Genomic DNA, 27,091 nt, shown 5'->3' with positions numbered 1-27,091 from the left:
ACAATGGGCTAGCCCATAATTAGGAAGTATATGACCTCACTGCCTTTAATTGGGAGAAGCCGGCATCCAATCCGTTTCCCATATGATAGAAGGCAACTGGCATTAGGAGGGAAGTCCAGTGTCAGCTGGTAGAACAAGCACAATACCTGCTGTAATGGCCCCCAATTCATCATCAGCCCCTCCACCATCAGGACTTTGTCAATGGTTTGCTCATCAATTTGCTCGTGTACCAACACAAGAGATGAGGAGACAGATACTGTGTCAGAGAGAATGAACACAGCCCAGGAAAAAAGGAGGTAAAAAAAAAAAAGGGGAGAAAAATCCAGGCATGGCAATTTCTGCTTTGGCAAGGCAGCAGGGCAGGCCCAGGACCAAAGACAGGGTTAGCCCAAGTGGCTGCAACTCTGCTAACTTTACACCTGCTTATACCAAGTCAGAATTTAGCTCAGCAGTGTTTGCTGTAGACCAGACAAAGAAAATATTGAAGACTGCAATACCCCAGCAAAAGCCAATAATAAAGAAAAGTCCATTTGTCATAGGAAAATGCAGCCAAGAACTCCAATTCTGCTACACGTATCCTACTGCACAGAAAGTACAACTGTGGCCTGGTTAAGTGAAGACAGACACACCTCTACCTGCACTGCACTGCTCCTGACTGTGGGACAGGCCACAGAGCTACGACCCACCCCAGGCACGGCTTCCCAGAGAAATACAGGGGCTGTCAGTAAATCCAAACAGTCCCTCGCCCTTCCAAGGGATCTATGCTCAGGCCCATGACATCCTGCCAATTGATGTTTTTTCCAAAGAGGGAGGAGAGAGGGTAAAAGACACTGTATATTAACTACACAAAAAACTGTTATTGCTTTCATTTATTTTTTCAACTCTGATAGCAACAGAACCTGCAGCTCTGCTACACTGAGAACTGGATAAGTTCAAGAGATGGGGAGAAGAACATGCAAAACAAGCATTAGACAGGAGGGAGGCTCACATTCACTCCATCACCAGGAACCTCTGTATGCCAAAACCACACACTGTTTTCTGGCAGGACACAAAGATTTCCACACCTTTAAAACCAGATCCCAGGCCAGTCATTACAGTTACTTGTGTTGACTACTCTGTTTCACCTGCATGAAAAAAAATCAGCCCCACTCCCTCCGCTATGAGCAGCTTCTCTCTTCAGTTAACAATCATATCACTGGGAAAGAAGCAGAAGTGAAAATTCGGGACAAAATTCAAAATCTTCATTTCTCAGGAATTTCCAGTATTGAAAAACAAATATATAAACGGCCAGACAGAGAGATGGACAGGTTTTCAGCTTGGTTTGGGATGAAAAGCTAAGATCTCAGAACATTTTCTGGAATGAAATACTTGATTCCATTTTTCATCAAAAAGTACCAGCAGATTTCCATCTTTTTCTTCTCTCTGTCAGACCTGCTAATTGCTTGGTCTTTCCTGGCTGACAGATTTCACTGAGGAATCAGAGAATATAAGTGAGGTGAGACAAGTATTCAGGCACAAGGAAATGCACTAGGTAGGTAGAAATTGGGTATAAAACCAGCCAACTCTACCACGTAACCAGTCTGAATGCTGTTCTTAGCACAGCTAATGAGTTCTAACACCAAGAAACTGGCCTCAGAGATAGCCAAAACTGCCCGAGCTGTAGCAAGGCCTCTTGCTTCCTTCCACTGGCAGTTCCCCCCTTCATGCCTACGCTACAATAACCTGCTTCTCCACATGGTTTCTGTTGCTTTCTGTCTGCTCTTGGCCTGCTTCAGTTTTCCACTGGTATCCCAGTTCATAGGGCTCATTCCATACTCCTGGTCCAGTTTCCCATGGGAAACTAAAAGACCTGGCTGGACGGGTTACTACAGCACTGCTGATCTGTATTCCGAGCACAGCTGGGGGAACAGACCTCAGCCAGCCTCCAGCCACAGCTCCAGGATACAGAGCTGGGCCAATGAGGGAGAGAGAAGCTGCCTGCTTACTGCTTCCAGCAGACGTAAAACACAACTCCCAGTGTGTGCTCCCAATAAAGAGGGGCTGGAGGGGTGGAATTAACAGCCCCCGAGCATATCGTGTGCAGGATTGATGGGTTAAATAAGCAGCGAACACAAAGAGCAAACGTGCAGAGCAAACATGCAGAAAGAGGGAGCAGGCGCTGGCCTGGAGTGGCTCCCCTGGCCTGGAGTGGCTCTGGAGCCACGGAGCCGCTCTGTGTTTTGGGATGGGCAGGGCAGCCCACAGGCACGACACACAGCTCTCCAGGAGCTGCTACTGCTCTGGCTCCGAGGCAGCACATGCCAAAGCCACCAGCAGCTCGAGAGCAGGGGCTGGTGCTGGTGGAGTGGGCAGAGATGGCACTGGGAGGTGCGTGCAGCCCACAGACGTGTGCCCACGGGCCGGGGGAGCCCCAGGGGCGTGGGGAGGGATGTCAGCCACAGGAACGCACTGCCGGCATTGCACATGGCTAAAGAGTGGAAGAGAACATCATTTCTTTAAACTCATCTTGCATTCAGCCAGCTGCATATAAATTTCCCTCTATCTCATCAAGCTCTCACTGTTTGGCCTCCTCTGACTGATATTGGCTCATCATACTTAATCTAGGGTGAAATTTCCTCGTCTGAGCTAAATTACTCGCAGCCATCAAGGGAAACGATATTTATTTTTCGTGGGGCTAATGACCTGTCCCCCAGACCCACCCACTGATGGTTATTTACTAGGGCCCAGATGCTTGGGCTCAAAATGAGTGCTAATGTCAGCGGGGGCCATTCCTCATCCAGGGCTCTGATTGAATTGGAGCGATCCCATTGACATTGACTCGGTGACTTTTAAGGCCATTACCCTCAGCTAGAGATGAACCTCTCATCATTGCTCCGACACTGACAGCTGATTAGCGACAAATTACAAGCGAGAAGAACCTCAGACTTTGTTGGGTGAGGGAGGGGCGGGGGGGAGGAAGAGGAGGAGGGATTTGGAGGAGGTGTGGGGAATGTAAAGAGTCAGGAAGGTGGAGTGAGGAGCAAAGGAAAAGGAAAGAGTGGGAGGGGATAGCAACACCCAGGAGCTGATGCAGCCTGTTGGCACTGGTGCTGCTCTACAGGCTTTTGCTGGATGTAGAACAGGGCCCACAGCCAAAGGCTGGAGAGAGGCAAAGGCACATGCTGACCACGGAAAGCTGGAATCAGAGCAGAGCTGGGAGGAAAAACCTCTACTTCCAGTTCAGCACGTGAAGAATGGACAGCAGGGCCATACACAGCTGGGTGGTCACAGTGCCATGTGGCGGGGGGCAGACAGACAGCTTGGTGACCATGCACCGGCTCCCAGGAACCACGGGGCTCATGAAGACAGCAAAAACTCCAGGAGAGCAAAGGCGAGAGCCTCCTGACAACCCTGAGGAGTGTTTCACTCACAGCATTCCAGTGCTCTTGGTGAACAGACAGTAACAGCAACACAACCAAATGCAGTGTCAGTGTGACCTGTTTTGCCAAGCACACTGATACCTGAGTTTCTCTTTTCACCACTCTTATACTACCTGGAGATATAGTTTTAATGACCACACTGGACCACACTTACAGTTTTATTCCTAACCATAAAAATGTAGCCAAATGCTCTCATGTCAAACACAGGAGCAGCCAGGAACTGGCACCAGCCTCCTGTGCCAGCTCCTCCAATAGAGTTGAGAGTGGGTGTCATTTTAAAACTGTCAGAGAAAGAGTTCATACCTTAAAGAAAATGCTACCCACTGTGGATACAGCTCTTCTTATCCAGATGATTCTTGAGGCAGACTATGCTCCCCTAAATAAAGGGGAATATTTTTAGTGACACCATTAATATAGATGGAGCCATCCTGAAAGGCATTACAAGGAGGCTTGTTGCCCTGCAGTCCTGCAGGCTTGCTGACTCTTCACAGCTCACAAAACACCAGGCCCATTTCAGAGAACAAGTGGCATGAAATACAAAGGAAGAAAATGCTTGCGAGGCTGAACTGCCATGGTCACAACTGCCCTCTCTGAAATAAAACCTGGCTCTGGGTACTTGGCAAACAAATGCAGTATGTCTAAGTGCAGCCTGTCCTTTCTGTCAGCTGAGACCTAAACCCCAAATGGACCTTCAGTAGCAGTCACCGGGTTGGAATCTCAGCCCTCAGCTGAAGCAAAGTGCTCTGAGGGACCTCGAGCCTGCAGCCAAACCTCCCATTGTTGCTGCTGCACAGCTGCATCTGGCACCTGTCTGCCACTGTTCCTGAGGAAAAGCAGCCACAGCAGCTTCACTGCTCTCCTCTCTCCTATCCACATCAGTTCTCTCACTCATCTCAGAACCCCGCTAGGAAAGGTGACACACACTGATTCCTGTCCCACCTCCCGTCCTGCGTGTCCAACACTCCATGGTTTCCACACAACATCCTCTGAGGGAACACAGCCTGACGTTTTTGGCATGTACATAAGCCATGGCAAGTCTATCACCCTGAAGGATGTGCTAAGGGATGAATGTCTGATCCTTATGGGAAGTTCCCTGCAGTATTGCCCAGGCTTTAAAAGGTCCTGGTTGCAAAACATCCACCTCAGAGATCCCTCCATGAGCTCATCACCCTCAGTGAGTTTCTCCTCATACAGGAAACTCATATATCTGTTGAATTCCTCTTATCCAGTTTCCATCTACCCATCCATACCAGTCCATCAGCCTGCAGGGAACCCACCTGCCCCTTCAGCACAGGCCAGACCTGCTTCAAGAGAAAGCACTGCCAAACCATCACCTCCCAGCACTGCACACAGCACTGCAGAGCTTCTCTCTCCTAAAGTAAAACAACACAGACCTGAAACACTTGACAGAAATACAGCAAACTTTCTATGGACAACAGACTGGGTTTGATGAGCTCTTTTGGAAAGGAATGCAAAGAAAAGCTTCCCTGTCTTGCAATAAGAATATTCAGCTGGTGTGGCGTGCAGGAACGTGTATGGCTTCCACCTTAAGGAATTCTTTCCCCAGGAATAGGACAAACTGAGGAGCTTTTCCCCTCAGAATTCATTTCCCTAATAAATACAGCACTGTGGGGAGTTTGTTATCTCTTAGAATAGAAATTTAAGTAATAGGAGCAAATTTAGCAGACAGCTGGCCAAACAAAACAGAATCCATTCACCAACTGCAGCATCACAACACCTGGTCACTAAACTGCACCTCAGAGCTCTCAAATAGTGTGAAAGGTCTCATATCATCCCTCAAAAAAAAAAAAAAATCACAAAAAAGACAAGATTTCTTGCAAAGCATTGTGAACAAGGGAAATGACACCTGGCTGTGGGAGGAGGTGTAAGCAGAGCTGCCAGGTAGGAGCAGCTCGGCTCTCGGGCTGCGGAGCGCGGTGGGAAGCTGAGGCAGCTCTGGCTGCCCGGCTGTGCTGCACAGTTGCTGGGGTGGGTCTGTCCAACCATGCATCCAAACGGGCTAATGCTCCCCTGCCCAGCCTGATTGGTCAATTTGGGTGACATATTTTGGGCAGTTCTGCTTACTCAGTGACTGCAGCTTATACCCCGTCCACAAATCCCCATCTGCAGCTACAGATGGCCCACGGTTTTTTTGTCTTCTTCCCTTCTCCATTGTGTGACACAGCTCTTGGAGGATGGAGAGCAGAGGCAGAGATGCAGGGTTGCTGTGTTCTGCCACACAAGCAAGGTAGACATTAAATTCAACATATGTAAAGAAACCCCAAGTTCTGAACCTGCAAACTGTCTGCTCCGTGCTGCAAAAGCCCTTTTCTCCAAGTCCAGCTCACACACAAAGCACAGCCCAAGAGCAGCAGTTAAATACTGTTGTGGGACAAACTAGGAAAAAATCCTGCTGAGTTTTTAACTGCACAAACTGGATTTTTCCTTTAGTGTTTAATATAATTTATGCTGGACTGTTTAAAATATTCTCTTTTTCTGCACCTTATAAGGAATGATAAGACTTACCAAAACCTGGGAATACTTCACAAAGCCTGGAAGACCTGATGAAATGTCACGAGAAAATCCAGTTTTTTCTATGTTGCAAAATGCCCACCTGTCTTTTCACATTGGCTCATTCCTATTTTCTACTGCACTACTCATAGTGACACACAAGATGAAAAAGACCTGTTTCACCACTCATCCAGTCTCATCTCTCTTAACCTCTGGTGAAACTAGACCCAAACCAGGGGAAATGAGTGAAACAGAGAAGATTAAAGACACAGATGGACGTACATACACTCAGGCACACACTGCCTCTTTCAACCTGGTTGTGCTGCAAGGAGGAGGTGATTCACCTGTATGGCACCACTTAATGCTGGGCTGTTAGTGCTGCCAGCCAAAATGTTCTCAAAGCCCAGGGCCTTTGTCTAGCGATGTATTTGTTGTTATCTTTAATGGCCATTAACACTGTTACCTTCAAAGCAAGCAAGTAAGGATGCAGAGCCTAACCATGCTCCAGTTCTGCAAGGAATTACAGGTGCATTTACATTTCAGCTCAGGCAAAGCAAAGCCTTGTCCTCCTCCCTGCATTATTCAAGTGTCACTCCTGTCTTTCAGTGCTTTATACTACAGATATGTATCCTCCTTCTATTTGTTTGAGCCTGTGTACTGCAAAGCCCTGCACTTGTAGAGGCCCACCTTGCGCACCGTTAGTGGCATTTATTTTACATTAGCCCTACTCTGAAAACACATTTTGTGGGATATTTTGCCAGCTGGGCCCAAAACTATTAATCCATTTTTAAAATGAAGACCATTTTGTTTTTAATCACACACTTCTATTTTGAGTTGGGTGCACTGTAATCCATGGAGTTCTGTAATTTTCCACTTCATTTATTTTGGATTTAATGAGCTGGTAATAATGTATATTTCCAGCTGAAATGACTGCCTGAAATGTGGAGCAGAAAGTCACAGAAGTAAAGAACTTGGGCAGGGAACATTGCTGCCAGAAGTTTTATGGAAATAAATTCAGCAACATTAAGACACAGAAGATTCAAGAGAAATCTGCCAGCTATCACAGAGTGAAAGCCATGGATAAGTGCTGATTTTCCCTTTTTACTAGCTTTATTAAAATATTTTTGGTACTAACTGCTGTGTTAGGCTAGACCATTGAAGAAGTCCTGCTGAAACTCAGCAGAGCATCAATTACAGCTATGATTTCTGAGTGCAGAGAGGAAATCCCCTTGTCATTAAAGCCTTTGGCCCAGCTCCCATTGCAATCAGCCTGGGAAGACCCGGATGATGCACCTCCAAAGTCAGGCTCTTATTCTCCATGTGGGCAGCTTGGACAGGTGATTTTTGAAGGCTCTGAGCAACCAGCTTTGGAAGATGCTTGGAAATTAGGCCACTTAACTAGATGTACAAATATGGGGCATTGTTTTGTAACTTGAAGTTCTTTCACAGATTACAGACTAAAACGGCTCTTCCTCTACTCCAGGAGAGCCGCAATTTCTTGCTGAGCAACAGCAACCAAAAGTTTCACCTGTTAAACACATGGTCATGTCTGGTGTGTATTCTTCTGCTCCCTCTGGGCAACTACAATTGACACTGTCATGTCATTATACCTTCTAAATCCTTTTTGGTTTGCCAAAGATGGCAAGGATCGAATAGATACGAAGTAGCTTTGTTTCATGGGAAAACACACTGGGTTTTCAACTTGGTTAATTTTAAAAAAATTCCAAAAAGCTGCATCTTCTTGTATAGTACCTTTTGAAATATAACAATAGGTACAAAATCACCTCAGCTGTCCCTTCTCGACCAGTCCCATGCAGTGCCAGAGAAGGGGCAGCACTTAGAACCGCTATCTTAGACAAACATGTTCACTGTTAGCAGACACGAGCCAAATGTTGTGTCTGGCGTGGTCCTTCCAGCCAGGATCCAGCCCGGTCATGCTGTGTCATCTATTGCTCAAGAAGGAACTTGGCAAAAAAAAAATCCTAGTCTGCCTCTTTAACAGTGAAACTGCTTTTAAAGATGATGTTTAAATCATTAGTTTAAATGCTACATTCACAGTCCTGCTCTGCAAACAGAAAACAAAAGCTGATTAGCCAAAGACATTTTCCCCTGTAATTAGATTCACTCCTCGGTTAAAAACAAAAAAGAAAAAAAAAAAAACAACAAAAAACCAAACCAACATAAAATTCGTAAGGAAAAAAAGTCGTGGTATATTTTCCCCGCTCTTCTCAGAGTCCTCTGAATAATATGATTGTGCTAATTGGTACCCATTAGGGCAGGAATCAGAATCCCACTGCCCCAAACACGCCGCCTTTTCCTGATAATTACAGTGCCAGCAAATGACCCCCCAACAATTTCGGGCTTAATCACAGAGAATCCTATATATAGTGTAATGCTGCATTATTCAAAAAGGTAATGAAATTCCAGGAAACATCAGATGCAGCAGGTACATGAAGATAATTTTGTTTTTATAACCAATTTCAGTCAGATAAATACTAGAATCCTTTCCAATTTTCCCCCCATGAAACTAAAGTGTCACTGAGATTTACAGCCCCCTCAAGTTCTCTTTTCAGAGGAACATTCATTTACATAAACAGATAATCCCAGATAAAAATTTCCATTAGACAAAGGTGAAATGGATCAATTTTCTCTGCCAAGACAAATCTTAAATCTTAAACAGATAGGGTCATTATTACACCAGGCCCATTTCAGAAATAATGTATTAAAAAAAAATCAGCCGATAGCAGCCATTTCCAGCTTTCCAATTATCTTTAAGAAAAGCTTATTCTGTGGACAATAAAGCACATTACTGCACAATATGATACAGTCCATAAAGATCACAATGTTTTATGAAAGGTTAAAGAAAGCTCAGCACATTTAGGGGAATGTCATAACCCACAAAGTCTTTCAAGACTTACCCAGATCCTCGTGCAGGCTGTGCCAATACTGTGCTGCCCTCCTGCCTTCACAGCAGGGCACGAGGGAGCATCTGGAAATGGGGGGTCACGTGCTGTCCCACGGCAGGGGACAGAGGTGCTGGCACAGCTCCTCTTCCTCGGGGAGGGAGTGAATTACCCACCCCTACTCCACGTGCAGGGGAGGAAGAGATGGTCGCTGAGGACACCACACCACGGGGTCCCTCTGCCCTTGTCCTCACCCCACCAAAAGGTTTTCCTCAGCCCACAGGGACACCTGGCACACACAGAAACATGGGCACAGGTCACCGTGCTGGCCCTGCCCACTCCAGGCGAGGCTGAGCACTAACATGGCAGGGGCAGAATTCCAGCCTCTCCCCCCCCAGCACCCAGCGTGGCCCTCCCTGCCGTGCCGGAGCAGAGCACCCAGCTCTGCAGCTCTTGCCCCGGCTGCAGGGGGAAGGCAGCAAGGCCGGGCAGCCAGGGCAGGAACACCCTCCCGTGGCAGGGCGGCCACGCTGCTCTCCAGTGCCACACAAGTTTGTCAGGCCCCTGGGAATGGAGTTTATGAGGGGTGACAACAGCAAGGGGGAAGTGCCAGAAATCACTGCCTAATAGACACAGCAGTCAAAGCAAAACAAGCAGCAACTTACCCGACTCGATTTTTCATCTAAAAGGAATCAGATTTATTTGCCATGTAACTAACTGCTCCTTAGAGCCAGCACATGAGGAACAGGGAGAGGAGTGCTATGGGACTGAGTGATACCTGGGCTAGTGGTAGGAAACAAGATCCCATCACAAGGGATAACCTTCAGCAAAGCTTTATCCTGCTCAGTGCCAACAAATCCAGTCGTCTAGAGCCCTAAGCCAGCTCAGGATCACAGGCGAAAAGGCTGCACAAATCCCTGGGAGTGCTTTAGGGCTGAAGGCTCAGTGGGACAGAGGCTGCCGGGTGCCATTTGCCCTCACAGCAGCCAGCACCCAGGATCTCCGAGTTCTCTTCCTCCTGGCCATCACCACAATGGCTAATGCCAAAACTATGGAGCAACAGCAATTCATTCCCCTCTGGAAGGAAGGTTGCCTTCCATCTAAATGCAATAAATATGGGAAACTGCACCTGAAATTCTCAACGTTCTCTTCAAGGCTCTTATGGTTCAGCCACCAAAAATAGACACATACCAAACATTAAAAACGAAGTCTAATTATCTGGAATACCTAATTGTTAATCAAACAAATCTTTGCATGAGCAGCAATGAAAAGTTCCTTCCTGCACTGCTATAAATGCTTTTACAGACATCAGGAGAAAAACCTGACATGACCCAGCTAAGCCATTAGATTGTTCACTACAGCTCTATCAGCTCACCAGAGAGCTGGCAGCTAAAAGATTAACACCTCTCTGATATCAGTTCCAGTCAGATTTTGTAAGCCATGTTTGTGCTTCTATTTCTGTCCTACAAGAACATGACAGAAAGCCTGTTGTCACCTTCATCAGCTTGAAACTAATTGTACACTACTAAAAGAATCACTTTGTGCAGAATTTCTGAATGACTACTGAAACTGTAACAGAATGCCTTCTGTATAAAAAAGGGGATCTTCTCTAAAGTGAATAAATGCCCCAGTGCTAAACTTAAATTAAAAATAATCACAGAAAACACATCTGCTCTAGCCCACCTCAAACAGCAAAGAGCCCAGAAACAACAGCACTTGTTTTCAACTTCATGAACTCTCTTAGCCCATGTGTAAATCACTACAAAGATAAAGAAGCATCTCATCTCTACCAGCCCTCTCTTTCAGACACACACACACTGATCTCACTGCCTGTGGTGGATAAGAGGTGTGACATTTTAAAGAGGGACAGTGTTTGACTTGCAATGGGTTTATGCTGAGGAACAGACCTCCAACAGGCTGCATGATTTACTGACCACTGCACAGAGGTCAGTGTAGAGGAGGGACTTCAGTTGTCCAAACAGGGGACACTGGATCACCTTTCAACTCGAGATCTGGTCCCACACACTACTAAATAAAACCCAGAAAAAACCCAAATAGCCCAAGCAGGCTTCTCCTATGAAGCAAGACAACTGCAGTGGATCAAGATGGGGTCTCATCTGTCCTGTTGTGCAACATTTCAGCAGAATTTTAATTGGCTGAAGATGCAGAAACCACATGAAAAGAAAAATAATGTTGATTTCCAAAAGTGTCAGGCAATGTGATTAAAACTGTCAGGAGCAGCAATCAGCATGGCTTGAATACTTAGAACCTGCAGTTCACTAGAAGACAGTACATGCCTGGCTTCATAATTTCAGAAAATGGCTTTAATTCTGAGCTGAGAAAATCTTTCAAGTAGAGCCATACTTCTTTTAACTGCTATCAGAAACTTTTTTAGTGTGTGGAAATACTTACTATTGCCATCACTGGTATATCAGTCATAACATCTAATGGTGTGGAGATTGTTGCCTTATAAAATTCACAGCTGGGTAGCTACATGGCTCAAGGCTAAAACCTATTTTAAATCCAGTGTTTTAGGAGGGAGAATGTTTATTAAAACATTTTGCCCATTAAAAATATATGACATATCATCGGTCATTCCATGTGATGCAGTGCCAGCCCTTTTTTAGGCAGTCCACTTGGGACGACTGCCGAAAACCTGGCAAGTCTGTTTGACAAGTCCACATCCTAATAATTTACTCATCCATCAAAAAAGAAAAAAAAAAAAAAAAAGAAAAGAGGAAAAAAGGGCATTCCAGCAGCCTGGAAGAACCTCAGCAGTCCCTCTGACATGGTGTGCCCAGAACTTGCTTGCACACACAGCCACAGTTGGTCTCTTCACGCTGACAGTCCCACACTGACATGCCTGCTTGATCTCCTCATGGCACAAGTTACACTGACATAATAATGAGGCTGCAGGTCTTTTTTCCTGTTGAGATTTTTTGGAAATGTGGTGGAGAGAGAAATGTTGATAAATATTCTTTCAGCGACTCCACGGGCATTTGGCATCCGCTTCCATGAATTGATGCATGTCCTAACCTGGAGAACACAAGGATGAATACTTTGAGGCTAAACAAGAAACCCAAAATCACTGTCTCTTCTACCATTCCCCATGTGCACTGTGTAAGGAGAGATGCTGGGACTGCACAGGAAGGACACCCTTGTCACGGGGGAATATCTCTCTCAAACAAGAATTCCCTCTGAAACCAGTGGGATCACTCAGGGAGGGACTGATCACAATCCATCTGATCCCACCGTACAGACAGCTGGCACATCAACTGGTGTTTGAGAAAGCTGTCTGAAAAACTGACACGAAGTTGAACCTGCTTGGATATGGAGAGATGGACATGCCAAGGTCATCTATTCTCTCAGGTTACTGCCGCCCATCCTGTAGCTCCCTCTCAACCTGGCTGGCAGCAGCAGATCTCTCCATGACCTGAGGAACAGGGCAGCCCTTCCCAGCTGCCTGCAGCAATGCTTCCATTGGGATTCTGCCTCCTGCAGTGGCACAGCCAGCAAGGTCAAGCAGGAACTAAGAGGTCTCACTTCCTGAACTGCTGATACAGCTTCTGGATACTCAAGGAGGGTGAGGATGAGAGCAAACTGGACTGCCTGAACACAAGCAGGATGGCAGGTTCCCAGATCCAAGGTGGCAGCCAGGTTCTGTGTGGTGTTTGCCCTGTCAGGCCTAGCCAGACTTCTCACAGGTGGCAGAGTTACCTGCTCTTCCTGCTCAATACACAGAAGAGAGGGCCAAGCAGAGAACAAGAGCTGTTAAAATGGCTTTCCTACTGCAGCAGAGGTTCCTCTGGGAAGTTCAACACAGTCATGTCCTGGGGCCCCAAGAAAGCACAACCCATCCAGTATGTCTTGGTTCTGAGACCCCAGCTGAGCCTTTGCTCTGGACTAACTCTCCAGCAAAAGGAACACCATGCTTTATATTTGAAACCACTGCTAACAACCAGGAAAATAACCCTGACCTCATTGCACATTCCCTTGTCTGACAAAGCATGGATACTGTTATTCATATTTGTACTGTACAAATGTTCCCAAAATGTCAGCCTTTCCTAATGACCCTAAAGAGACTGAAAATTAAAGTGCAGTTCTGGGCAGGGAAGTGACTCTATTAAAAAGAGACAGAGAGAGCCTGTGGCCATTGCCCATAGCTGTTCCGAGCTGCCTTCCAAGTCCTATATATTAACCAAGCCTATGCACAAAAGCCATGTTTTTAACTACTGTCAGCACTGCACAGTCACTCCAGCAGCAATCGAGCAAGCTGTTCTGCCTCATGCCTCATCACCATTTCTCACACTCTGCATCAAAGCACCAACATTATCCAATTCAGCTGCCCTTCAAACTTCCAGCTCCAGTCAGGAGGAAGCATCTGCGGCCATTCAGCTCCTTGTGAGGCTGCCGAAAAAACTCCCAGCTTGCCAGGAATACCCAGAGTAGCCAAGCCCGATGGCTCTCCACGACATATGGCCCTAGGACAGGCCAGAGAGCTGTGAGCAGCGCCCCATTCCTACACTGCGCTCCGGTTCCCTCTCCAAACCCCTCCCGGCAGCACGGATCAGCTGCAGGCTCTCCCAAGGCACTGCTGCCGCTCAGATGTGGCGAGCAGCAGCTGTCAGCGGGGGAAGAGGCACCCTTCACTCGTGGGTAAGATCACTGTCCAGTGACACAGCACAGCCTGGCACCACAGCGGCTCCAGCGCCCTGTCTGCTGCTGAGCAAAGGGTTTGCACTCCAGCAGTCACTCCGACGGCAGGAATGCCGTCAGAAGGGATCCATCAGCTCAGCAAACTGGAGGAAAACAGGAAACAGGATCAAGATGGGCTTTGGGCGAGAGTACCACAACTCTAACCCCCCTCAGCTGAATGTGCACAGCACAGACGGGGAGTTCAGTCGCCGCCGCGTTTGTCCCAGAACAGACTGTGCTACCGTCATTCCAAGGTCACAGAGCAAGGAGCACAAGTGGAACAGAATCCTCAAGCCTGGTCAAATCCAAGTGCTCCGACAGCACTTTTGGGACATGCTGATGAGTCTCGTATGACTGACGAGATGCAGCACATAGCATGGTTTGTGAGTCGAAGGAAATGGCAAGGAGGATGCAACTGGAGAACAACAGAGCAAAATCCCCAAAAATGCTTCTAAGACTGGGAAACAATCTTCTATGGACCTTGCTTAAAGTTTGACAACTTAAAAACCAACACATTAGCTTAAGTATATGGAATTAATAGATAAAATGGACAAATAATTTGAAGAAAAAAAAGGGAAAATCGGGCAGGAAAGCAGGCTACCAATTTCCTTCTCTCTCTTCTCTGCAGAGAGCTTTTAGTCCAAATAATGGCTAAGGAGGAGCATTCCAGGGCTCCCAGGCCAACATCGAGATAGGACTGGGGCATCTACCATCATGAAAAGTAGCCAAAAGACGTCACAAAACCATGGAATAAAAACAATTGGAGGGCTTGGCTACACACTGTACTTGGTTCTTCACCGACTTCCCAGCACTTCACCCTTCCCATACACTGCCTTCTCCACACATCTTGGCACTTAAGAGTCTCCATGACTTAAAGAAGCCAGATAGAGAATGAGGATGAGAGAGGAACATGAACTGTGTGTCAAAAAGATGATGTGATTCCAATTTTAGTAATTAAAATAATTGAGGAAAACCTAAAGTCTCCTAAGACAAACTAGAGTAGCAAAGGCAAAAACCCAATCCTGGCAGGCAAGCAACAATATCCACAGTGCAGTCAGCAAAAAGACAATAATTTCCTCCCCATTTCCTGTATCTTTATGAAGCATTTTCAGAGGCAAGGCAAACCTATATTTTCATATCTCCAATTTTCAAACTATACCACTGCTACTTAGCAGAGATTTTGGCATTTAGCAAGACAGCCAGGAAAAAAAAAAATCACAATTTGCATGTGCTCATCTTGGCAGATGAGGAAAAAACAAGGCAAAAGGAGGTACAGTGAGATGATCCCAGGTGCCAGTACCCGGGCCTTGTTTGGGATTAAACCAGCACTTCACGGATCAGATGGAAGAGTGCATTAAAAGCCTGGGAGAGTCCAATTGATTTCAGCATAGAAATCCTCATCAGAGCCAAATGAGAAGTTGTAAGCATGACCACAGACACACAAACAGACAACTACCCACAGCAGTCAGTCAGCAACAGTGAGGATTTGTAACAAAACCCACAACCACAGGATGACTTTACAGAAAGCCTGTTCTGACTTTTAAGTGTCTTGGAGACACAATCCCCTTTGGGAAATCTACTATCAGACTCTGAGTGGGTGAGAGGAGCCTAGGACTTCTACAGGAATGGTCTGGTTCTTTTTTAGCAATGTCCAAATCCCACATGCTTCTCCAAAAGCAAAATGAGCTCATGGGCCAAAGCTGTCCACAATTCCTGGAGTTTCACCCTCATTATAAATACATCAACTAAACTCACCACAACGAGAAAAATAAAACATCTCTAGTCAAAATAGTTGGTCTCAAAATGCCTTCTGTCATAGCATAAATTCCAGCTGGGATAAAATTTTATAGGCAGGCTGGAGTTAGGGAGACCTTTAAATACAAAAAACAAACAACCCACACCCTATGGCCCAAAAATTCAGGACTCCACGCAAAGGAGGTTTTTTCCCTCTACCATTTTCACTAGAAGCAGACTGTTCCACTAGGAAACACTATCCCACACGATTAAGCAGCACTGCAAACAGCTTCTGCCTTTCCCTGAAAATCCCTTAAATTCTCAAAAAAAATTCCTTTACTTCCACCTTCAGAAGCTATCCCGAAGAAAGCCATTTGTCAATTACTTCCAGTTCTTTTGGTTTAGGACTCTATTACGCTGCACAATTGTTCATGTGCATCTGCTCAACACGGAGGGAAAAGATGTTGCTAAATTGGAAGCAGAGCAGTGGGCTGGGCAGGAGAGGTGCCTTCTCCATTGTGTGCACAGGGAGGTTCTGCTGACTGCAGGAGAGAGCCCCAGTGCCATCCCTGCTCTTGCTATTGGCAGCTGTTCTCTTATCACCAGAGAGAATTTATCGCACCACTGACAGATGTCGAGATTCAGAAGCTGGAGCTGAAAGCCAAGGGGATTGAATCAGAAAACAAAAACGTCCCCCCCCCCCCCAAAAAAAAAAATTTAGAAAAAGGAAGGAAGAGCCCTACCAAACCAAGTCACTTCAGTGCACACAGCATCTCTTCCACGGGGAGAGCAGAGAGCCGGAGTCACCGCGGCAGCTGTCAGGCAATGTGTCTCAGGCACTCCTGGAAGCTGCTCAGCACTCAGCTGAGGAGCTGCAGGAAACCACAGAGAGCTTAGCCACAAAAATCCTAACAGGGACAGTGTGAGGAAGGAAGACCTTCAGGGAAGAGGGTCTTGAAATCAAGCTCTCTTGGTATTAAGGTCGTTATTGAACACAAGGTACTTGAGTTCCTAATGCTGTCTCCTGCAGGGAGCTGGTGGATCAGGGGTGTCCCAGGATTTCTGTTCTTACACACACACACACTTTCTCTCTCTCTCAAAGCTTCTTTGACTCCCACACAGCTACAAACCTTATTTTCTTATACGTGACTCCCCCGTGTACCAACATCCCGGAGGCCATTTCACAGCAGCTTCGGCCACTTCCAAGAACAGGAGACAGAAACCCTGCGTTGCACAAGACAAGGGGCTTTAATATCTCCCTTTCCTGGTGTCATGTCAGCAAACACGCCGTGCACACATGGCCCTGTGCACGTGGATGCTGGACCAAGAGCACTTTACACACATGAGCAGCTACACGGCCTCTGTGCCCATAAACCAGTGTCTGTACTCAAGCCACAGGCTCTGCATTGAAACACCCCTGCATTCCAAAATATCCCTCCTCCCTCCCGTCCCCAGGGAAAACACAGCTGTGTTTATCACAGGCAAAGAAACCCCGAGCTATGCACCGACACGGCTATGGGCATGATGGAAAGGAAGACAGGGATGTCTTCCAGTAACATTCCCAAATGCATTTTCCCTACCAAGGCAGGCTGATAACATGTTTCATCCCTGGACACTAGTCTGCCTTTTACGGAAAACTCTAAACAAGCTAAGTGCTCCACCCAGGGCACCTCCCATTTCTTTACTCGTAACAAACCCATGAAAAGCCCCCAAACAAAACTCAGGAGGAGGCGTTTTGCCGGGCACTTCAGAAGATGATCAAACACGGAGCAGCAACTTGAGGGACACCAGCACCGCCCCGATGTGCACTGGTAGGCGTCTGCAAGGCCCGGGCCCCGCGGGGTGCGCCCCCGAGTTCTGTGGAATGAGGATGAGGATGGAAAGGCAGCCCGAGGCTGCCAGGAGGCAGGTCCAGGTGCGGCGGCAGGAGTGGCGGTAGCGCGGAGCCAGGCTGACACCTGGAGGGAAAGCTGGGGATGAACCGTGAGGATGCTGGCAGGGAGCGCCGTGCCCTGAACCGCCTGCCTCGGGTCCTCCTGTCACCCAGCTCTGCCCCCGCCCCCTCCCGACCCGCTGCAGCACAGGGAAAGGAGAGGCGGAAAAACCACTTTCAACGTCTCAAAAATCAGCACCGAGAATATTTCCACCCTTTCAGTTTTAAAACTGAATCGCTTTGGGTTTTGCTCACATTCCGCAAAGAGCATATGAGATATTTGGTTTGGATCATTATTCTTCCCCTGGTTGCTCCCTGAAAAACCAGAGCAGCGCACAAACAGATGCTGTCGGATCTCAGACAATCAGACCAGGTTTCCTTACCAACTCGACTCCAGGTTTCCCGTGGCAGAGTCCCACATCTCTTGTTCCTTGAGTAATTTAAACGTGGTGCAGACACATCGTAGCAGCTCGAGCTGGTGCCTCGGGCAGGGCCCCCTACAAAGGATTCCCCGGACGTTTATCCCCTCCCAATCTGTGCCCCCGGAGTCTGGGAGCTTCCTGCTGAGTCATCGGCTCTTATGCCTCGGCGCAGCCGGTCACCCGCCCGGCGCCGCAGGGCCCCGAGCCCGCCGAAGTAAAAGGGCAGGTCACAGCCCCTTGCCGGGGGCTGCAGCCACTCCCCCATCCCCAACCTGCAGCTGCCCCCGAGCTACCTGCCCTAAATGAGTCCCTCAGCAGGCAGGTAGGGCTAACAGACAGTTCTGCTCACGTGTGACCTCCTCACCACCACCCCCCCTCCGAAAGCCTTCCCTACCTCTGCCTGCACAGATCACTTCAGCCCCAACAGAAAAGTATGGAACGTCTCAGGCACGTTCATCTTTACTCCCAATTAAGCTTATCTGCCAGTAAAATTCGGGATCTGGTGTAGGAATTAGGGCAAGCTACTTACTTACCCCAGAGGTCAATTTAGGTCAAAGCTATCTCGCACAGATGGCTAATTTCAATCCCATACACATACAACGCAATTGTTCAATAAGCTCAAAATAAATAGTGGAAGTAATTCATTTAAAGCTGCCCTAATTGTTTCTCAAATTTCTCTATTAATTTGACCTATAACACTTCTCCCATCAAAGCTTCAAAGCTTTAACTTAACAGCCAATTACAGCTTCTTTTAGAAAAAAAAAGTGCTGTCAGCTCTGATTGCTTCTGACTGAACCCTTTGAAGCGCTTGGGAATTGATTTAAATTGCAGGAGGCCTAGAAACAAAGTGCTCTTTCCAGGTGTAGTGTTCTCAGAGAGCTAATGAGTCAAGGGACAATTAAGACTAATTAAGATTTTTAACTTGGTAGCAACTTTGTGCGCACCATTTGGCTTGAGGAAAGTGAGTTACCGTTGGAGCAAACAAGGAGTCTCTTAGTGTGTCAGCAGGAGCTGGCAGGAATGCACTCAGTTTTTCCCCAGCAGTGAGAGGTTACCAAATTAACGTGGCAACTGTATTCTTACTCCTGCAAAAACATCTATCATCTCTCTCATTCTCTGAGCAAGCATTGCACAGAGAAAAGCCAGTGGGACACCTTTTAGGAAAAAGATGGTCACCATATAGGGATCATTACTGTTAGCTTGGCCCCACTACTCTGGTTCAGGGATTTTAACTGCCAAGTATACTAGGTTAGCCAAAACAGGACCAATTCCTGTCAGTACGGATATTAAACCCCCATCATTCTTACCTTTTACTTCACATTACACACCTCTGCCATGGGAAAATCCTTCACACTCGTCACACCACTTGGTTTAACGAGACAAAAAACCTTGGCAGAGTTCTGCACGGCACAGGACCTGTGGGGAGGGGCAGGTGAACCACAGTTACCCTGTGGGGCACACTTGTTTGCAACTTCGAAAACAAGAGCCATAGTACACCTAGGGAATTACTTCTTTCCCCCTACCCTTTCATTTTTTTTTTAAATTAGGAAAAAAAATATTAAAAGGAACTGGTAAATAACCCCCAACTGTTCTTACTGAGGCAATGCAATCCGCCTGGATGAGTCGTCCTCATGACTAAAACTTTTTTGGTACCTCATGGGGTACACAGGGAAAACTCCCAAAAGGCAATAATCATGATCACAATTAACTTCAGCTTGCTCTTGTACGGTTCAAGTGCAACTCCCGCTGGGAACGACAACCCTCAGCATCGTTTCACCTGACAGCTGCGTTCCTGGCCTCTCCTCACAAAGGTTTGCAGCCTCGAGCCTGAGGGGAACGGCTAACTGGCTCAAAGGCACAGCTCCGATATTCCGGGGGGCTGGGGGGCCCGGGGGATCCCAGCAGGTCCTGAGGGGCCTCAGGGGATCCCGGAGGGCCCCGGGCAGTGCCGGAGGATCCCGGGGGTCTGAGGAGTCCCGGATCCCGGAGGATCCCGGAGGATCCCGGGGGTCTGAGGGGTCCCGGAGGATCCCGGGGGTCTGAGGGGCCCCGGGCAGCGCCGGCGGGTCTCGGGCGCCCCCTGGCGGCCGCTGTGGCGCGGCGCCAGGAGGAGCGGCGCGGTGACGCCATCGCTTGGCGCCGCGCGGTGACGCCATCACGGCCGATCCTGACCCCACTCCCGGTGCCGCTCCCGGTCCCTGGCCCGTGAGGGGGGCGCGGGAGGGGCCGATGCGGCGGCGGGCAGGATGCACCAGAAGCTGCTGCGCAGCGCGCACTACATCGAGCTGGGCAGCTACCAGTACTGGCCGGTGCTGGTGCCCCGCGGCATCCGGCTGTACACGTACGAGCAGATCCCGGTGTTCCTGAAGGACAACCCCTACATCACCGACGGATACCGCGCTTACCTGCCCTCCCGCCTCTGCATCAAGAGGTGAGCGCGCCCCGCTCCCCCCCCGGTCCCCCGGGCCCCGCTCACCGCCTGTCCCGCGTTGTGTCTCCTCGCAGCCTCTTCATCCTCTCCAACGAGACCGTCAACATCTGGAGCCACCTGCTCGGCTTCCTGCTTTTCTTCACGCTGGGAATCTACGACTTGACGGCCGTGCTGCCCGCCGCCGGCGCCTCCCGCGAAGACTTCGTCATCTGCTCCGTCTGCCTCTTCTGCTTCCAGGTAGGCGCGGGCCGGGAGCACCCCGGGGGGTTAAAGCCCCTCGCACCGTGCGGGCACAGCGCCGTTTGAACCGCACTGCTCTGCAAGGGACAAGTCTCGCTGGGTCGGTCGCATCTCCTTGCAATAAACTGGGGAGGACTGAACACAGCTGGCACAGGAGAGAGCCTGTGGAAAAACAAGGGCAAGGTCAGGGCTGTGTCTCAGAGCTCCAGCACCTTGAGCGGTGTCAGACGTGGCTCCCAGACAGCATCAGGTGCTGCTGGAAAGGGCCTCCCACCGGGGCGCGGGCCTCAGCCATGGCCTGATGGTCAGGTAGGGCAGGAGGGCTGGTGTTCTGACTTCTGAGCTGGTCTGAGCATGAGCTTCCATGTCAGATGTGTCTGTTCCCACAGCAGACTTCAGGTGTGTCACTTGTGGCTGCTGAGGCTCCTGTGATGGACACTGGCCCTGCAAGAGCACAGAGCTGAAGGGCACTACGTGTTCTCTGCCAGTACAGGATGCCTGGGTACAGCCAGAAGTGGGGAAAACTCCCTTGCTGGCTAGAAAAGCACTGCTCTTGTGCTCCTCCCTCCTCCTGCTGAGGGTCACGGAGGAACAAATGTTTCTTGAGGAAAGAATTTGATGCCAGCCTAGGAGCAAACACCCGCACAATGTGCCAGGGCCCAGCAGCCAGCTCGAGCTGCAGGGCTGAAGCTTGTGTGCTCCCTGTTGGTTTTTAAGGAATTAATCATCCTCGTTTGAACCTCTGTGTAGGTCTGTATGCTTTGCTCAGTAGGATATCACCTGTTCTGCTGTCACCGCTCGGAGAAGACCAGCCGGCGATGGATGGCACTGGATTACGCAGGAATTTCCATCGGGATCCTGGGCTGCTACGTGTCAGGCGTGTTCTATGCCTTCTACTGCAGTAACGTGAGTCGGGAGCGTTGTCCATGCAGCGCTTAGTTCTTGTGGTCCTGTTGTTGCTTTCGTGCTGTAGGAAGGGGGTTTGTGGCAGGTGTCCAAGCAGAACAGGAGTGGGGAGAGAGGGGTGGGAACTGAAACGTGTCCTTCTGGCCCCAGCAGAACTGTGCTGGCTGAAGGGACAGGCAAATGCAGGTTTTCCTTTCCAGCTGTCAACTGCACAAAGCCTCAAGAAAATGAATTTCTCTGAAAGCAGGGCAACTTTACAGGTCCTGCCTGTGTCCAGTGCCTGAGGCTGATCGTGGGATGTGTCCCACCACAGGCACTTCAAACAGCACTGCCCATGAGGTAGCTGCCAGGAGGCAGAAACAAGCTTGTTTTCTCTCCATCTAATAGAGGAGTGAAATGAGTTTCCTTCCAAGGCCTGCCATGTATACACTGTCAGGGAGCTGAACTGGGCTGCTGAGGCAGAGGTGCATTGACAGTGTTTGGGTGCAGGCACTGCTTGGAATAAAGAATGTGTTGTAGGTGCCCCAAGCAATACAGTCCCTTCCCCTCACTGCCAGCTGACCACTGCAAGTCCCTGCACTCACACCCACCATGGTGCTTGCAGCAGGGACAGATTTGATCTATCACTGTGATCTGTCATTGAAACTTCCTGCCCAGAGTTGACTCTTACACAGGATAAGAAACCCACAGACTTGCCTTTGTTTCTCTTCCCCTCAGTACTGGCGCCAGGTGTATTTGATCACTGTGCTGGCCATGATCTTGGCAGTGTTTTTTGCTCAGATCCATCCTAGTTACCTCACACAGCAGTGGCACAGGCTGCGCTCCATCATCTTCTGCTCCGTGTCTGGCTATGGAATCATTCCCACCATCCACTGGGTTTGGCTCAATGGTGGCATTAGCGCATCCATTGTACAGGTAAGAGAAAAGAATGAAATAAGATTCCCTTTTGCTTTTCACTTGCCATCTTCCTTGGGTCCTCTTACACTCGGGGAAGCGACGGGGAAGCAGCAGGAGTTAAAACCTTTTCAGGTACAGAATTCTTTTGGTCGGTACGATCCAAATGCAAACACTGAGATATGTGATCGGGATAGACAGGTTGTATAGGTTCAGCCTGCTGTACTGCCTTAGACCTGCATGGTGAGAAGGAAGCTGGATGGAGGTGTGTCCCTGCCTGGGGACAGAGCAGCCGAGGGGGGCAGACCACACCCTCGTTCCACCGGGCCAAGGCCAGGAGCTGAGGTGGCTGTGGAGCCCGAAGGAGTCTGTCAGGCTGCATTAGTGCTTGGGGTTGGCCACCTCCACAGCTCCACAGGGCAACCAGGAGACACTGATGGGGTGATTATTTGCTTCCTCTTCAATTCCCTGGGTTGGCAGCAGAAATCAGCATTTGCCTGCTCAGCCCTCTGTCTCTTACGCAGTCCTTGTCTAATAGTACTGTGACATTATCAAACTCTTGCCCTGTTCAGGTTTCTCCACTTGGAATTACCCCGTGAAACCAGAGGCCCAGTACAGCTAAAGGCAGTGCAGTGTGCCCCAGTATGAAACCCCTGAAATCACTGCCATTATTCAGCAATCTGATGGTGCTGAAGGAAACATTTCCTTTTCATAGTGAGCAGAAACTGCATGGTCTTAGGCTGGCCTGGATGGAGGGCAGTCCCTGGGGTGATGGTTTAGCCCAGTCCAGATCTGCTGTGGAATGTGGCAGAGCACCATTTGGGAATGGTGCCCACATGTGGCCTTCAGACAAGGCATTTCACACCAGCATTCTAAAAATCAGATCCACAGCAGCTGTCTCCCCATGTCTTCCCTGCTTTGTTTCCCCTGGGATAGCAGGATGACACCTGTGGTACACACTGTGTTCCCACTCTTCACAAAAACGCCCCACTTAGGTAACAAAACTTTCTGCTAAGGAAAACCCACCTGATGCCTGGGTTGCTGGTTATTCAGCACCCAGCGTGAGCAGTCCTATGGCCTCGGGTGCAGCAGCCACAGTTACAGTGGGTAGGTGGGATGTGCAGGGCAGTCTCCCTCACCCAAACTGTTCTGTGTGGGGCCAGGGTGGTGGCAGATGGCCTTTCACTGACAAGTGCCATGTCTGCTGCAGGCTGCGTGGGAACACTGAGTACCTTGTGTGTAGAAGCAGAAAGGTTGGAATAAAACAAGTTTGTTCCCATTCAGGCTTTCTCAGAGTTGGGCATTTGTTTCCCTGTTGGATTTGTCCACAGCTGACATAGGCAGTGAAGGAAGATTCAGGGTTTTCATGCCGTTTTCTTCTTTATATTCAGGGACTTTTTTTTCTGGTTTTGCTTTCTAACAGAATAGGAGAGCTTCCTTTTCTTTTGCAGGAGTTTGCTCCGCGGGTAGTTGTCATGTACTTCATCGCTGCTGTAGCTTTTCTCTTCTATATTTCCAAAGTTCCAGAAAGATACTTCCCAGGTAGGAAATTCTCTTCTGGGTAGTTTTTTTTTCCTGCAGTGTCACAGTCCTTGCTGTGTGTGAACTTCCTGGGAGAGAACAAGCTGACCATGTTCCCATGCAGAGAAAAATGGTGCACGTGTTTGCATGAGAAGAGGCAGACAACTTCCATGGAGTTCATTAAAGAACTTGCCCCGCCTCCCCCCAAGTGCAGGGTGTGCAGGAGCTCTGCAGGAGGCTGATTGCTAACTGCACTGCACTTGCTGTTGCTGAATTTCACAGCTTAACCCCTCGCCCTTGTTGCCCACAGGCCAGCTGAACTACCTCGGCTCGAGCCACCAGGTGTGGCACATCCTGGCAGTGGTGATGCTGTACTGGTGGCACCAGTCCACGGTGTACATCATGCAATACCGACACAGCAAGCCCTGCCCCGAGTACGGCGTGGACTTGTGAGCAAAGGTACAGCCTCGGGCAGTGGGACAGTCTAACAGCCACAGGCTGACATGATCCTGGGTTTAAGCGCAGCTCCCTTCCCCAGAGCAGGTGCTGACTGGTGCAATGCTTCCTGTAAAGAAAAAGCAGAGATCTGCTGCCAGGCACTCTGCTGCACTGGATGAGGCTCTGTGGAGCTCCTGGGTCCTTGAGCAGTTCTAGAGCAGGCTGGACTAAGCCCTGCCAGATCCCTTCTAGGTCTGTGTCACAATTTTAATAGTCTCAAGACATCATTAGTCTTTGTCCCTAAGTAGCCTTTTCCTGGATTTTGTGGAAATCAAATGAGTTGCTGATTTCATGTGCCCAGTAAGTGATTCACCTTGTTTCCCTGCTCTATTTCAGAGGCAACAGTGGGATTTCTGTCTCTGAGGGGCTGGACTTCACATAACAAGCTGTGCTATGGACTGAAGCACTGATGCAGTTCTTTTCCTTGACTCCTGGATTGTCACCCTCTTGCTGGGACAGAGCGTTGCCACAAGCTCTGATAAACCCAACGGCATTGCCTGGGATCTGGGAGACGTTTCCTTCTCAGCCACTTGCTGTTCTGCAGTCAAGTACCAGACAGGTCTTCCTCGAGCAGGACAGTGGGAAGCTGGGCTGTCCAACTCGGCACGCAGATCTCGGTAGGACTTTTTGTTGCCTGGCAAAGACAAACAGCAGAAGTGAGTACCCCTGGCTGAGCCAACAGGTGTGGACACCAGGATTTTGGGTATTGTTCAGGTGCATAATTAGGAGGATGCTCCTGACAGTGTGCCTGTAAAACCATGGGACCCAGTCCTGCATCTGAAGCACAGCTCTGTGGTCTGTGCATCCTTCCACCTTTGCCTGAAAGGTGCTCTTGTGCTTTAGCATTGGTACAGGAACACATAAACTGGAATTCAGTGGATTTGTGTCCTCTTCTGGACAAGCTCTTTTTCTTTTTCTGGAAGTTAAGATCACATCCAGCACAGCTAGATCTTTGCTGCAGATCTTACAAATTGCCTCCAATAGGGGCAGTGCCATTGCTTGAAGAAATTTCTCTAGATCCTTTCAGTATTGTCAAATATTCCAGGAGAGGCACTAAGCCTGTGTGCCCATGTTTGTTGCTGTCTTGCAATCAGTGGACTTGCCTGAGTAGTGAACCTGCTGGGGATGCAAATCTCTGACCTTTGGCTTTTCCATGTATGAAAGGTTACACTGCACTCGCAGCCGCTGTTACCCAAAAGGACTTGCTGCCATAATCCTGCCACAGTGAAAAGGCTTCCTGGAGTTTCAGAATCTGCTGTGGAACCATCGCATATAAACTCCACACCCAGGAACCATGAAATGCACAAGTTATTGGGTAGCTGTAGCTCAGCATGATTAACCTCCAGGGGTGCCAGTCTTTCCAACAGGATTGAAATCCTTTGGATTTTTGGGCTAGAGGCAACATTTTTAAGTGATTTGTATATAGCAGCTGTGCCTACGCTGACAGTTCAGTCAGGCAGCGGTACCTGTTGCTGCTGCTGCACTTGCCCAAGTGTCAGCATTATCCATTTGGAGGCTGCTCCACATGCACCATGATGCCATTAGGACTAATCCCAAGTGGCTCTGTCCCCATAGTCAGAGAGGACAGGCTGGCTCTGTGTGGGGCCCTCCTCGGGGTGGGCAGTCTCTGTGAGTCCCCCAAAGCTCCCTCTGCCTGGGCTAAACGAGCTCTGCTCCTCAGCCCTTCTGGTCAGGGTGTGCCAAGAATACACAGAGTAGCAGTGGAAGCTCACGGACAGGCACCTGAACAATCCTTGGGGATGGAGAAGGCAGGATACAAACTCCTCTGGAGCTTACAGACAGGCACTTGAACTCCTTGGCAATGGAGAAGGCAGGACACAAGCTCCTCCCAGTGTGCTGGCTGGGGATGCTTCTGTTCAGCTCAGAGGGCTGTTTTGGTGCTTTTTTATTGTTTTGGTTTTTTTAACCCCAGAAACAAGCATTGGCAAGAACTGACTCCGCATTTACAGTTCAGCTCCCGGACCTTAAGCCTTCCAGGGTAAACACTGATTTTATATTTTTTTTTTTTAACTTGACAACCAAGCAAGTTTCAAGTGCACTAATTACTACTACTGAAGCCTGACAAGAAACCTGCAAGTACAGAAGTAATTTCCAGTCTTATGTGTACAATAATATCTGAAGAATGTGTCTGCGCTCTGAAATCATACTGACTTTAGAGTTTACTAATGTATTTTTTTTATGGAAACTCTTAACTACTCTATCAGTTTTCACTGGATAAGGAAACTGACTGCCAAGCTGTGCATTTTTACTACCCTGACAAAATTTATCAAGCTGCATGATGGTCGTCTATGTACATAGTGAACCTGTAAATAAAGTCCAGGTCATTGGTGGTTTCCTTGGAGTAAGATCACTTGTGCATCTCACACAGCAAAACAACAGATGTGAGTGGCTCAGCCATGGCACTTGTGCCACGCCTTGGGGGTTAACTAGACAGGGAGACTGTCTCTGGAATTTTGGGGGAGCATCTCTAGACAAATCTGCTGATAAACTCAGGTTTACAACCTACTGCCACTACTGTTTACTAACCAAGCCCTGCTGCTGCTTCATCTCTTTATTGACCATTTCCATTCTTATTTCAGCTCAACTGAGTAAAATCAGTACAAGTAGCATTCAAAAAACCTGCCTGAGTAAACTACTGCTAGAAGGGGGTCAAACCACATAAGAGTTCTGTCTAGAAGTGCAGAGCCAAGTCTACAGCAGTGGCACTGGGAGCCACACACAACCTGTCTGCAGGAAGGCTTTAAAGAGTAACACTGAACCTAAGGAATTCAAAATAGCACGTGATCCACACGTTTTTAACCAGTTGGACAAAGCAAGACGACTGAGCAGCAAACACAAGTATTTTAAAACACTTTAAAGACAGTGGCACCACAAAATCACTCAGCAGAAACAGCACTGCTTATAATGAGTAAATCAAAGCCTAAACACAAATACCTCACAATGCAGAGTTCAAGGAGACCTGC

At 48.6% G+C, this 27,091-nt stretch overlaps 1 protein-coding gene and 1 long non-coding RNA gene across 2 annotated transcripts; one reads left to right on the top strand and one right to left on the bottom strand.

Moving 5' to 3' along the window:
- Positions 1–12,231: 12,231 nt before the first annotated feature.
- On the bottom strand, positions 12,232–17,789 carry LOC116785735. Its single transcript, XR_004356687.1, has 3 exons — positions 17,579–17,789; positions 16,393–16,486; positions 12,232–12,559 (listed from the first exon to the last, which is right to left on the bottom strand). It is a non-coding gene; the product is annotated as an uncharacterized LOC116785735 (long non-coding RNA).
- A 1,963-nt stretch (positions 17,790–19,752) lies between these two features.
- PAQR3 (progestin and adipoQ receptor family member 3) lies at positions 19,753–26,463 on the top strand. Its single transcript, XM_032685619.1, has 7 exons — positions 19,753–20,048; positions 20,123–20,285; positions 21,039–21,194; positions 21,912–22,109; positions 23,540–23,630; positions 23,920–24,068; positions 24,444–26,463. The coding sequence occupies exons 1-6, from the start codon at positions 19,864–19,866 to the stop codon at positions 24,060–24,062; spliced, it is 936 nt and encodes a 311-aa protein (XP_032541510.1). The 5' UTR covers positions 19,753–19,863; the 3' UTR covers positions 24,063–24,068; positions 24,444–26,463.
- Positions 26,464–27,091: the final 628 nt, after the last annotated feature.

This window comes from Chiroxiphia lanceolata, chromosome 4, assembly GCF_009829145.1.
Source record: "Chiroxiphia lanceolata isolate bChiLan1 chromosome 4, bChiLan1.pri, whole genome shotgun sequence".
NCBI lineage: Eukaryota > Metazoa > Chordata > Aves > Passeriformes > Pipridae > Chiroxiphia > Chiroxiphia lanceolata.
This window is presented reverse-complemented; position numbering and strand designations above follow the sequence as displayed.